The following is a 14925-nucleotide window of genomic DNA, read 5'->3' on the forward strand; positions in this document are numbered from 1 at the left end:
ATATAAAGTGTACACCTTTCATGTATTATGTTGCCTTTTTAATGAAATACCTATAGATTTATCCAGCTTGCAGAAAGTTTGCATATCTCTATTCATAATTCTAACAATTTCTGTTTTCCAGGTTTCCTGAATCAGCTGTTTTGGTGCTAAAAAGTCACAGACTTCGAGAAAAACTCCTGCAGTCATTTTTTCTGGACAAAGTATTTTGGGAAAGTCAAAGGGGACGCCAAGGAATTGAAAAACTAATTGACGTGACTGAGAGAAGGGCCAAAATCCTGTTGACGTACATCAATGCCCATGGAATGAAAGTTATACCAATGAATGATTAAATTGACCAAAGTGACCAGACAAGCATCTAAAAACCATTGGATTACTTGTATTTAAACTATTACATGTGCATTGCTTCTAGTGGAGTTATATGTCCTACCATATAAGTTTTACCAAGTAAAAGTATTAAATTGGAAGACAATGGAAAGATAAAAATAGATTGATAATGTGACGCACAAAAACCTGGTTAATGAGATTAAGACCATGTTCAGACGTGGCGGAATTGCTGTTGAATTCCGCTGCGGACAGTCCAGGCTGCGGTGCAGATTTTTCCCTCCGCAGCATGCTCATTACATTGCCGAGAATAAGCGGAATTTCACTGCGGATTTCAGTCTTTGCAATGCAAAAACGGAAATCTGCAGCAAGTCCGCTGTGATGACTGCAACGTCTGAATTACCTGTCAAATATGCAAATGTCGGTGCAGATTAGTTGCGTAATTTCCCCGCATCTGCACCAACATTTGCAGCGGAAAAATTCTGCCACGCGTGAACGTGGCCTAAGAGGGAACATTACAAGAAGAGCAATATCAGATGTATTCGGGAAACACCAATTGTGATTGGTAATTTAGGAGAAATTAGAAATATATTGCAAATGATAGACTGACTCTTATCCAAAATTATGGTGCTCAAAAATTTCAGGTAATAGATAGTAAAACTAACAAGAGATATGAAAAGCGTCACTTCACTTTTTATGTCATTTTTTATGGTTTACAATCACATCAAAACATAGGCCAAGAGGTAATATGCATAACTTATTTGTCTTAATAGGACCAAAACTTGGTTTTCTCTGTACTATTATTTCATTACTAAAATAAAGTATTTTACTGACATTATAAAATGTTCGCTACATTCAAGATTTTGAAATATTTATTTGTAACAGGTCAGGAGTGTTGATGTGGGGCGGCAGGCATACTAGGGAATGTGTCCCACGGGCTTGGTGGAAGTGGGGGGCCAAAAAGTCACTTTGACTTGGTTTTGGTTTAGATACACGGCAAGGGCAGTGAATTGAACCTTTTCCCAGGACTAAGGAAAGCATAGCAATTGCATAGCTACCATAGATTAGGTCACACCATTATATTGAAGCCCTCAAAGACCATTGGAAGGGTATTGGTTTAGTTCTGGGTGGTCCAGCAGCACTGCAAGGCTATGTAACATGACAACTTAATAATAAGACATGAACCAACTCACTTGGCAAACTCCCCAGAGGATATAGCCCAGAATGGCTTTTTAGTTCCAAGTAAAGAAAGGAAATGGCCAAGCAGTCCTAGTTCTTTAAAAAATCATCTTTATTCAAACCACCTCCATAATATAACACTGCAATCTTATATGCCACATTTTTTACTGACTGATTCCCTTTGAATCTGTGAGAACAAAACTCACTATTATGAAGATATTCTGACTTGAAAATAATGATTCTAGAGGAAAATACGCTATAGGATGGAACATGCCACAATGGGAGGAACAGAGTTACATATCACTACGACAGGTCCAGTATATGGGAAGGCAATAAGTCGCATGGAAGTTGCACGCAAAATGTGTGACGTAGCATCCCTACCTTATTCACCTTCTCTTTTGCATATCTCCCTCCTTTCCTACTTTCTTATATGACCACTAATTTATTACCCTGTTTTGTTATAAAAACATATATTGTAAAAGCATTAGCTATATATACTTGCTCTATTAACACAATGCTGCATGTTAATTTTAGGTCATCATATAGAATTTATGTTTTAACTAAAGATTTTGTATGTTTACAGTATAATTCAAGTTAGAAGAAGACATTGCACAGAATGTATTTGAATCTATGATTTTATATGCAAAAGTTGTACTTTTGTAAGCACTTGAATTTTTGTTATGTTTGAAGGAATTACCAGTATATGATTTGTGAACAGAAATAATGATGTATGTAAACATTACCTGCAAAAGAATTGTACCGGATTTCACTGTGAAACACTATTGTCAAAGTGAAACCTTGTAAAATCACAATTTTACCATGTTGGTAAGTGTTGTATCTGTAAAATATTGATGTGGAATTAATATAAAGAAAAAGATATTAAAAAGTCTTTTAAGTAAATTAGCGAATGTTCTTGTGAATTTCAGAGATAATGGAGCTAGACTACTACAAAAGCACCCCCCACACACATACCACCACTACCACCGCCACCACCACCTCTTTCAGTGGAAACTAAGGGTATGTTCACACGGCCTATTTTCGGCCATTTTTCGGGCCGTAAACGCCTGAAATACGGCCGAAAAATCGTAAGCAGAACGCCTCCAAACATCTGCCCATTGATTTCAATGGGAAAACGGCGTTCTGTTCCGACGAAGCGTTTTTCACTGCGTTTTTTTACGCGGAAAAAAACGGCCGCGAAAAAGAAGTGCAGGACACTTCTTAGGATGTTTTTGGAGCCGTTTTCCATAGACTCTAGTGAAAAAAGCTCCAAAAACGACTGTAAAAAACGCAGCGAAAATCGCGAGTGGCACAAAAAACGTCTGAAAATCAGGAGCTGTTTTCTCTTGAAAACAGCTCCGTATTTTTAGACGTTTTCGACTCTGCGTGTGAACATACCCTTAGAAGGTACATGCTGTTGAAGGCAGTTCTTCATTAAAGGGACACTCCGTTCAAAACAAAACTTTCCTATTTGTACCATTAGGGTATGTTTACACGCAGTGTTTTCAGGCGTATTTCAGGGTGTTTACGCCTCGAAAAACCCCTGAAAAAACGAAAGCTGAATGACTACAAACATCTGCCCATTGAAATAAATGGGAAGAACAGCATTTAGTTCATACGGGGCGTCTTTTTACGTCACTGTTTTAAAAAAACGGAGGGTAAAAAGACGCTCCGTAAAAAGAAGTGCATGTCACTACTTGAGGCGTTTTTTGGAGCTGATTTTACATTGAACCCTATAAAAATCGCCTCAAAAGAAGCTCCAAATTAAAAGAAGCTTCATTTTCAGCTTCAAAAACACCTGAAAATCAGAGGCTGTTTTCTGAAAACAGCTCTGTAATTTTCAGCCATATGTGTGAACATACCCTTATGCTATTCCATGTGTCAGTGTCTCACCTGTTATTTTTCTTGCTGCTTCTATCTCTATATATCAGACTGGGATGGTTGCCTAGCAGCTGTTAGGGATCTGCCAGGTACTTCATCTAGGTATACTCCTGGGATTAATCAATCCACACCTGAGGCCAGACCTGTTCGACTGACACCATCTCCCACCAACCAGGGTGGCAGGCTCAGGAGTGGGAGAGCCTATCGCGGCCTGGTCTGTCGGAGTTAGCTCCGCCCCCTGTCCTTTATTACCTGCCCTGTTCTCTCCCTCAGTGCTTGTAATTCTTTTGGATTCCTGGCCCCACTGCTGCTTGCTCCAGCCTGCTTCTGCCGTGCTTCTGCCTTGCTGCAGTTCTGCTTGACCTGCTTTGCTTTGCCCCTGGCTTGCTTCTGTCTCCTTGCCCGCTTGGGTGTACTCACTTCGTCCTGGTCCTGACTGTCCGTTCGCCGCTCCGTTTCCTCGTGGCGTTCCGTGGCTACTGCCCCTTCCCTTGCATGTTCCCTGTTTGTTTTCCTGTGCACTTAGACAGCGTAGGGACCGCCGCCCAGTTGTACCTCGTCGCCTAGGGCGAGTCGTTGCAAGTAGGCAGGGACAGGGCGGTGGGTAGATTAGGGCTCACTTTCCCTTCACCTCCTTCCGGCCATTACAGCAGCAGTGTGAATCAGGCTCGGTGACACACTTTCTCTATTTGAGTTTATGGAGATCTATGTGTCACCCATCCCAGGTTTCAACAGTTCCTGTACTACACTAGTATTGCACAGGGAGGGGGGGGGGGGGGGGACACAAAAATTTCTATCATCAACTACCACTGATACTTAGACAGGTTTCTGTCACACAGGTATAATGTAGAAGAATATAGCGCAGCCTCCCTGTCTGTGTATAGTTATGGTTTCTCAGCTTATTTAGGAGAATATAGAGAGAGGCATGGTCTTTAGCTGGTCATGTGATGCTGTGCTGAAGCATTATGGGATTGATAGCAAAGCAAGAGGAAGAGAAAGCTGGGAAAATCTAAGAATCAAGATGGAGGCTTTTTTAAAGCACATACAAGGCAGTAGTTCAGAAATCAAGTACACGATACATAAAAGAAGTGTAGAGTGTGTGGAATGCAGACATGGAAAGTTGTGTTTCCACTGGAGGTCTTTAAACATTAAACTGTGTTCTTTTCTTTTATGTTTATAGTAATGAGATATTGTATCATTAATGGTTCAATGGGGATAATCAACCACCGTAGGTGCCCAATACAGCTACATATGTGGTTGTCACCTATAAAATTCATCCCATTTCCTGTACTAGGATGGCATTCAAAGCACTCCCCCTTCAATATCCTATCTGCGATGCTATCATACATGCTGGTTTCCATCTGATGTGCACTCTGGTTGACCTGTCCTTTTCTGTGACTGCCTTTGTGAGCTTACTGTGTTATTGTGTGTAGGTAGAAGGCACAACTAGTATGGAGTCTTACAGGCAATGCCCCATGGGAAAGAAAATATACAAGTTTGTCTCATCCAGGAAAAGGAAAACAATCCCTTTATTTCCAGCTATTGGTGGTAGCTTCCCTGTAAGTCCATGTTCGTCAAAAGGAAGAAAACCCATCTGTAGACTGCATCCATAGGAGCCCTAGCTACAGGGGAAAATAGCCCCCACAGGCTGAACTGATCTGGGTCTGAAAAGATGCTGGGGGGGCAGGGGCGTCGCTAGCAGCGGGCCTTCGGGGCCCAAGCCCGGATCTTTGCCCCGGTGCCCCGGATCCCCTGTGACTGCCACATTCGGGCCACAGCAGTTTCAATTGCGACTGTGTCGCAGCGGTCGCAATTGCGACCGGGCCGCGGCCGCCCGTGCGGCATCAATAAAGGTTACTAAAGTAACTGGGGCCTATGTAATAAAATATACGGGCCCCTGTTACTATAGTAACGACACATACTTACCCATCTTCCTTCCCAAGCTCAGCGGAAGTCCTGACGTCTTCTTGCGTCATTATGTCATGACACTGTGCGCCGCGGATGACGTCACGACGTTAGATGGTGTCGGGACATCCAATGCACCTGGAAGGAGGGGAAGTGTAACATTACGGTCTGCTGGGGTACTGTATCTAAGCCTAGCTTGTGGTAGGCTTAGATACTGGGTCTAACAGACAGTATTACACATGGACCCTGTGTCTAAGCCTACCACATGTTAGGCTTAGATGCAGGGCCCAGCAGACAGTAATTTTTTACAGTATTACTGTCTGCTGGGGTCCTGTATCTAATTCGACCTTGTGGTAGGCTTAGATACTGGGTCTAAAAGACTGTGTCACACATGGACCCTGTATCTAAGCCTACCACATGGTATTCTTAGATACATGGCCCATGTCTGATCCTGTCTGATGGGCCTTGTATCTATGCTTACCACATAGTAGGCTTAGATACAGGGTCCAAGCAGACCGTAATTTTATAGAGTATAGGATTACTGTCTGCTGGGGCCCTGTATCTAAGCCTACCTTGTGGTAGGCTTAGATACATGGTCTAACACACAGTATCACACATGGGCCCTGTATCTAAGCCTACCACATGTGTTACTAATGTTTTTTTTACAGGTTTGGTCATTGGACTACGGCAGATTTGAGGACTACTTCGATGACTGCTTTATTTATTTTTAATAAAATGGTAATGAGGGTTGTGTTGGGGGGGGGGTTTATTTCAATAAAATATTTTATCTATGTCTTTGTATTTTCTTTTAAACTTTATTACTACCGCTTTCTTAATGGCCACTGGCTGATTGAGTCCATTATTAAGGCGGGGCTTAGTTTCAGCCATGCAGAGGCTAACACTAACCCCCATTAAAACCCTGGTTCCCACCGCCACCAGGGGTACTGGGAAGAGCCGGGTATGATCCAGTACCTGACCATCTGTAATGATGGTCGGCCACTGGGGCGGCCGCAGGCTGGTATTATCAGGCTGGGAAAGGCTAAAAACAGTGGCCCTTCCCACCTGGTAATGCAAGGCTGCTGCTGCTGTGTTGTATATGTCTGGTTATGAAAATTGAGGGGGAACATATTTCATTTAAAAAAAATAAAAATTTAAATGAATAATTGGAAAAAATGGCATGGCCCCCCAACCATTTTTCATAACCAGCCAGATACAACATAGCACCAGCCTAGCATTACCAGGTGGGAAGGGACACTGTTTTTGGCCTCTCCCAGCCTAATAACACCAGCCTGCAGTCGCCCCATTGCCCGATCATCCCAACAGATGATCGAGTATTGGATCGTACCCAGCTCTTCCCGGCAACCCTGGTGGTTGTGAGTAGCAGGGTAATAATGGGGGTTAGTGTTAGCCTCTGCACCAGGCTAACACTAAGCCCCGCCTTAGTAATGGACGCTGTCAATCAGCCTGCAGCTATTAATAAGGCAGAACTAATAAAGTTTAAAAATATACAAAGGGGGACTACCTACAGGGGACTGCATGGCACTGTCTACAAGGGAGATGTATGGCAGAGGGACTGTGTGTGAAACCATACAGGAGGGTTTGTGACACTTTATACAGGGGGCATTGTGTGTGGAATGCTCTACAGGTGTCTTTGATTAGAGCCCCGAGACATAACTTTGCTTGGGGCCCCAGAAATGCCAAAATTTGCCTCTGAGGGTTAGTACAAGTATACTTACTGCTAAGGCACTGTATCTAAGGCTGCATTCACATGAACGTGACAGATTTACGCGCATAAAAAATGCGCGTAGATCTGGTCATGTGCGTTGCATTTTGCATCAGTGTGCTTTGCGTGTGGCATATGTTTTTCATGCCCTTGCAATCACTTTTTTTTCAATGTAATTGATGCGTGAAACAGGAACAGCACACAGATGTCGTCTGTATGCTGTCCGTGGTGAAAACGCACTAATATAGGACATGCAGTGAGTTTCATTCAATGGACACTCGCTGCGTGAAAACTCACACATGTGTGAATAGCCCCATTGAAATCAACGGGTTGTTTCAACGCACAGCCCACAGACGAGATTCACGCTCATCTGAATGAGCCCTAAGTCTATCGTGTGTGATACTGTCTGCTGGGGCCCTATATCTAAGTCTATCATGTGTGATACTGTCTGCTGGGGCCCTGTATCTAAGCCTATCATGTGTGATACTGTCTGCTGGGGCCATGTATCTAAGCCTATCATGATACTGTGTGCTGAGACAATGCATCCAATTCTATCCAGCGGTATAGTTATAGGAGTTTTAGTCTTAGGGTATGTTCACATGCAGCGTCAAAAACGTCTCAAAATATGGAGCTGTTTTCAAGAGAAAACAGCTCCTGATTTTCAGAAGTTTTTTGTGCCACTCGCGATTTTCGCTGCGTTTTTCATGGCTGTTTTGGGAGTTTTTTTCAATAAGGTCTATGGAAAACGGCTCCAAAAACATCCCAAGAAGTGTCCTGCACTTCTTTTTCGTGGCCGTTTTTTTCCGCGTAAAAAAAGCCGCTAAAAACGCTCCGTTGGAACAGAACGCCGTTTTCCCATTGAAATCAATGGGCAGATGTTTGGAGGCATTCTGCTTCCGATTTTTCGGGCGTTTACGGCCCGAAAAACCGCTGAAAATAGGCTGTGTGTACATACCCTAATAGATATGCTATCTCCGATATATATGTAAAAAAAATTATATATTTTTCGGGGGTGGGGAGTTTCAGGGCTTGTGCCCCTGATCTTTTAAGACCCTAGCAACGTGCCTTCTGGGGGGCACCCAGCAATCACTTGACCGCCGGTTCCAATAGAAACAGCCAGAGTGAAGCTGCCTCTATTTGCCACACAACGCTTATTGAACGCTGTGGAGGCTGCAATAAGGGAAGACACAAGCAGCTATAAAAGACTTATGTCTTCTCTTGAGGTAGAGGAGATTGCAGAAGCTTTAAAACTGTACATTTACAATGAGCCAGGATAAGGCACCATAAATTTACAATGAGCCAGGAGAAAGGGCCATACATTTACAGCGCATAGTTCTTAACAGGTTAAGGAACCATGCACCGTTGTAAGGTTTTCTTGCTTTTTAAAGACACTGATATTAAACAGAAAACAATAATATTTAAAAATTATTTTTACAAGTATATCAGAAAGTTACTTCATGTTTTATTATATAATAATGAAGCTTTATTTACATAAAATTGGAATACTCTTTTAACACTTGTAGACTACATTCAAATAAACTTTCGTATGGTCCTCATAATATTCAGTGACTTGCTATACTTGATTGAGAATAAAATTTCCTAAACGGGGAAACCTCTAGCATATGCCGAGCTTTGAACATCTTACAGTTTATTGTACATTCAAGTCAATATTGTTATGTCTGTAGATACCGAGACTTTGTCAAAGTATTCCTGAAGCTGAGATGGTGATCTCCATCTTAGTTTTTCCTTACCATGTTGATCAGAAAAACACTGTTTAATAGAAATTCAAAGAATGCAGTTGTGTGACTACAGATCAAAGCTACAGCCTGCATGACATTTTAGATAAGTTTGAATTTCAAAAACTGACAGGTATGCTTTATTTCTGATTTAATTTTTGCATATCAAGTCAATTTGTCTATATAAATTTGGCCCCACATGTTGTAGTAGTTCCAGTGATATCATGGAAATCCAGACATCTTTATATTTCCAGTGGAAATTGTACGGAAGAGTGATCAACTTTCGTATGGTTCAAACTTAGGGACCCTTGTAGAGGGCAAAGATTGTGACAATTCAATAGAAAATTGGTAAGCAGAAATAAGAAAAAGAGAGACCTACGCCTTTTTTGACACCTTAAGGGGGTTTTACATTGGACAATTATCGGGCAGACGAGCCTTCACAGAATGCTCTTTGAGGATAATTGCCCTGTGTAAACAGGGGAACTATCAGCAAATAAACAAGCAAACGCTCGATCATCTGCTGATAGTACAGTTTTAAAAAAGTTAAACAATATCGTTGTTGGCAGCACATCTCCCTGTGTAAACAGGGAGACGCGCTGCCGACATGATAATAATGTATGGGGACGAGCGATCGGAGTAACGACCGCTCGTCCGAATCCATAGGTGCGTGTGACAGAAACAAACGAGCGCCGATCAATGATGTCGGTGGGTGTAAAAGGGCCTTTAGTTTTCTGAAGAAACAATTAGATTGTGAAACTTCAAGCTCACTTTTAACCTTGTTTTAATGTCAAGAAATAAAGAATAAACATTAGAAAAGAAACAAACGATTTGGGATTTTTAGCTCGTAATCTAAAAGATGATGTGGAACCAAGATATCCTTCATTGTGATAAGCCTCTTCCCAATGTAAATCTTGGAAGTGTATTAGCTTTTATGCAAATTTCTGTGCTTTGAAATACTACACAAGCAGGCGTGGGTCTATATGTTTTTTTTAAAATTATGCCTACTAACCAAGATATACCGACACACCATATTGTCGTGATCCACTGCCATTTTTTAATTTCCAAAGCGAGCCAAACTCTGTTCCAGCACCGCTTCTTTTCTCTTACAATAGAAAATTGGACAATCCGCATTGTCCGCATTCCAACTGTAAATCTTGTAGTTCTAATGTCTGATGTTTATAGATGCATATGTGTGTAGAAGAGGGTGGTCATCATTTAATCTTTGGCTTCCGGGTTTCAAGACAATTTTCACACTTTTGACATCATATTCAAAAAAATCATATTATACCATACCACTATAGCCTATTTTATAATGTGCCCTGAATATAATAATTGCAACACTGACATCTATAAACAAAAAGAAAGTATGAAAGTTAATCATATAGATAGCACAGAGGCGGACACAGACTGCAGAGGGCCCCTGTGCAAAGAATGTGCCTGGGCCCCCATAACCTAACTACACCTGTCCACATATAAAACTATACAAATCTATATTGCACATTTTATTACTGGTTTAGAACACAAGTAACAAACATAAATAATGCAAATAATTTCCATATTTAACAACTGAGTATAACACAAAGCACTCATGTAACTAACTAATAATGACTTTATCTTGCTCATTGCACTGTCACTTTCTAACACCTTAGATGTCTGCTGTGGTCGCTATTGACCACGGCATCTAAGGGGTTAAACGAGTGGGATCCCGGTCGAGCGGAATTCCGCTTGTTACAGTGAAGTGTCGGCTTTATCGTGCAGTGGACACCCCTGTTATATGGAGTGGGCTCAGCCAGTGAGCACCCTTCATACTTACCCTACCCATCTATGACGTAAGTATACGTCAAATGTTGGGAAGGGGTTAATTGAATTATTATGGGTGAAATGGACAACACCCTGAATAAGTGTATTTGTGGGGGTGAAGTGGGATGGCACCATATACAGTGCGTGAGTAGGCCACCATGGTGTGGTGACCACACAGTGAATTAAAACTTTAACCCCTTCCCGCATTTTCACGTACATGCATGTCGGGGAATTCAGTCTGTTCGCGCATTCCCACGTGCATATACAGTACGTGATGAAGATCATGGGAGCCCGGCTGGACTGACAGCCAGGCTCCCGCTGCAACTGCCGAGATTGAAGAAACGTTCAATCTCAGCCGTTTAACCCATTAAATGCTGCAGTCAATAGCGACTGCGGCATTTAAACCTATTGACAGAGGGAGCTCCCTCTGTCACTCATCGGCAGCCCGCGAATGCGATCTCTGGATGTCAACAGGTTGCCATGGCAGCCGGGTGTCTAACAAAGACCCCCAGTCCTGCCCTGGCTGTATGCCTATTAGGCCGTGCCAGAGGCATAGCCTAATAGATTGCCTGTCAGTTTTACACTGACAGGCAATAATGCTTTGGTATACTAAGTATACCAAAGCATTATATCTGTGATCAGAAGATCGCATGGTGAAGTCCCCTAGTGGGACTTCAAAAAAAAAATTAAAAACAGTCAAATAAAGTTTTTGAAAATATAAAAAAAAGTGAACAGTAAAAATAAAATAAAACCATTTTTTTTCCATAAAAAGTGATTTTATTTAATAAAAGTGTAAAAACAAACATGAAAGTACATGTATATGGTATCGCTGCGATCGTAACAACACAAAGAATAAAGTTAACACATTAATTCAACTGTATAGTGAACGCTGTACAAAAAAAATGCTTAAAACAACGTCATAATCACTTTTTTTCTGCATTCCCCCACCAAAAAAAAAATAACAAAACAATAAGTCCCATGCACCCCAAAATAGTAGTAACGATGAAAACTACACCTTGTACTGCAAAAAACAAGCACTCATATGGCAATATCTACGGAAAAATAATACATGGCTCTTGGAATGCAATTATGCAAAAATGTATTATTTTTGTTTAAAAGGTTTATTATTGTGCAAACATAGTAAAACATATAAAACCTAAACATATGTGGTATCGTCGTAATCCTACCGACCCATAGAATAAAGATAACATGGTATTCATGCCGCATAGTGAACGGCGTAAATTTAATATGCGAAAAACAATGCAGGAATAGCGTTTTTTTTTCAATCTCCTTCCCCCAAAAAGTTAATAAAAGTTAATCAATATAATATATGCACCAAAAAATTGTACCATTGAAAAACACAACTTGTTCCACAAAAAACAAGCCCTCCTACGCCTATGTTGACGGAAAAATAAAAGAGTTATAACTCTTGGAATGTGAAGATGAGAAAAATAAAAAAGAATGCTTGGTCATTAAGGCCAAAATAGGCCTGGTCGTTAAGGGGTTTAAAGGGGTTTGCCCAACTTGGACATTTATAGCATGTCCACAGGATATGCCATAAACGTCCGATAAATGTGGATCCCACCTCTGGGACCCGAACAAACCTATCTCTGGAACGGGGCCACCTAAACCCTGTTCTGTCTTTCTCGGCTCTCGCTGCTTTACAACCACTTCCTAATTAGATGGTCGGGAGTTACAAAAACAGGAAAGCTCGCTAAGCTACGCTGTTTCCATAACTCCCATAGAAGTGAATGGCAATTACGGAAGCAGCGTATCAAGCCTACACAATCATATCTGAGCTTAAAGAGGCTCTGTCAGCAGATTATAAGTGCCCTATCTCCGACATAATCTGATCGTCGCTGTAATGCAGGTAACAGCAGTGGTTTTTATTTTGAAAAACGATCATTTTTGAGCAAGTTATGAGCTAGTTTAGATTTATGCTAATGAGTTTCTCAATGGACAACTGGGTGTGTTTTTACTTTTTACCAACTGGGTGTTGTACAGAGAAGTGTATGACGCTGACCAATCAGTGACCAATCAGCGTCCTGCACTTCTCATTGTTCCAGCCCAGCTTCTTTCACTGCACAATCACACTGCTCAATAACTCATAACTTGCTCAAAAATGATCGTTTTTCAAAATAAAAACCACTGTTATCTACATTACAGCGCCGATCAGATTATGTAGGAGATAGGGAATTTATAATCTGGTGACAGAGCCTCTTTAACTGCCTAGACTCTAAAGGCCTTTTTACAGGATCAGACAACGAACGAGCAAACGCTCATTCATTGGCTGATTATGCAGCCCAAAAAAATGTCCGCTTGTCGGCAGCCCATATCTCATGTGAACAGGGGATGCGCTGCTGTCAGGATGCAAAATGTATGGGAACAAACAATCACATTAACAATCGTTTGCGCGCATACATTCCGATCATTGATTCATTTAAACGGCCGATCGACATGTTATTATCGTGAATTTTGACCCTTTTAAAAATATATATTTAATCGAAATGCTGTTCAATGGTGAATAATTATGTTAAGCTATTTGCATAAAACTGTAAATTGTTAGTCTTTTGTTAATAAGTGACATTTTCAATATAGTTAATTGTATATACAGTTCACCTATGGTCTGTTCGTCAAATGCTTGGTGTCTAGGACCAACACTGTGCAGACACATCGGCTATGACCAAGGACCATATCAGCGTAACCCAGTCTATTCGCAGCCAATTTTCATTTATTCTCAATTTTGTTTTTTCCTCCCCGCGTTCCAAAAGCCATAACTTTTTTATTTTTCTGTTGACATAGTCGTATGTGGGCTTGTTTTTTTGCGGCACAAGTTGTAGTTTTTCATGGCATCATTTAATGTGACGTATAATGTACTGGAAAACTGAAAAAATAGTCTCTGTGGGGTGAAATTGACAAAAACATACTGATTCCGCTATTGTATTTTAGGTTATGTTCTTTGGGCGTTTATTATGCGGTAAAAACAACATGTTAACTTTATTATAAGGGTTAATACGATTACGGCGATGCCAAATTGTTTTTTTTTTTATGTTTTACCACTTTTACAAAGAATAAACTTTTTGCTAAAAAAAACAATAGTTTTGTGTCACCACATTCTCAGAGCCATAACTTTTTATATTTTCATTGATTAAGCGGCATGAGGGCTTATTTTTTTGCAGGGGGAGCTGTAGTTTTTATTGGCACCATTTTGGGATAGATGCAACTTTTTATTTTCATTTATTTCGGGGAGCTAAAGTGACAAAAAAAACAGCAATTCTGGAGTTTTTATTTTATACAGCATTCACCGTACGGATTAAATGACATTATATTGTAATAGTTCAGACTTTTATGGATGTGGTGATGCCAGTTATGTTCATTTTTATTTTTATTTTTTTGACATTGCTTTAGGGAATAAATGGAAAACTTTGAACTTTTAATAATTTTTTTTTGCACAGAGCTTAATAGCAGCACAAATATGGCAGACCTGGGGAACTTCATTAGGACCCAGGGTGGCATGCCAACCATTGGCACCATACCGTGTCGCGGGAAAGGGGTGGTTGTCTTTTGGCGGGGCCGCCACCCTCTTTCTAATGGCTTAGATGCCTCGGTGGCTATTGACCACTTCATCTAAGGGGTTAAACTGCCTGTTGCAGTGAGGTGTAGGCTGTAACATACACCTGACACTCGCTCCGTATAGAGCGTTCTCAGCCCATGAGCCCGCTCCATACAATCCCTTGTTAGGCTGTCACGTAATGTACGTGACATTGTGTTAAGGGGTTAAACACACGTAAAAACACTGGGCGCCTTTTGGTCAATGTTGGAATCTACACCGCGTTCCAAATTATTATGCAAATGTAATTTTTCGCTGATTTTCCTAAATAGTCGATGCCAATGACTATGTATAATCTTCAAGCCATCAACCGTTGGAGAATAATGCGAATTTTATTGAACAAATCTCCTAATGATAACAGATTTTTTTTTAGAAGTAAAAAACTCAAAATGCACTGTTTCAAATTATTATGCACAACAGAGATCAAAACATTTTAAAGGTTGTAAAGAGAACTAAAATGGTAATTTGTTGAATTTGCAGCATCAGGAGGTCATATTTACAGAAATCAAAAGCTCTTTCAATCAAGAAAAACTTAACAGGCCAAGTTACATGTTAACATAGGACCCCTTCTTTGATATCACCTTCACAATTCTTGCATCCATTGAATTTGTGAGTATTTGGACAGTTTCTGCTTGAATATCTTTGCAGGATGTCAGAATAGTCTCACAGAGCTTCTGTTTTGATGTGAACTGCCTCCCACCCTCATAGATATTTTGCTTGAGGATGCTCTAAAGGTTCTCAATAGGGTTGAGGTCAGGGGAACATGGGGGCCA

At 40.9% G+C, this 14925-nt stretch overlaps 1 protein-coding gene across 1 annotated transcript in view; it reads left to right on the plus strand.

Annotated features, from left to right (window-relative positions):
• The window catches only part of GASK1B (golgi associated kinase 1B), a 60062-nt gene extending 57709 nt beyond the window's left edge, over positions 1 to 2353 (plus strand). The window contains exon 4 of the mRNA XM_075860300.1: positions 122 to 2353. Coding sequence (XP_075716415.1) covers positions 122 to 329 — 208 coding nt within the window. The 3' untranslated portion in view covers positions 330 to 2353. The remainder of the gene's footprint in view (positions 1 to 121) is intronic.
• Positions 2354 to 14925: the final 12572 nt, after the last annotated feature.

The sequence above is a fragment of the Rhinoderma darwinii genome, chromosome 1 (assembly GCF_050947455.1).
Source record: "Rhinoderma darwinii isolate aRhiDar2 chromosome 1, aRhiDar2.hap1, whole genome shotgun sequence".
Classification (NCBI taxonomy): domain Eukaryota; kingdom Metazoa; phylum Chordata; class Amphibia; order Anura; family Rhinodermatidae; genus Rhinoderma; species Rhinoderma darwinii.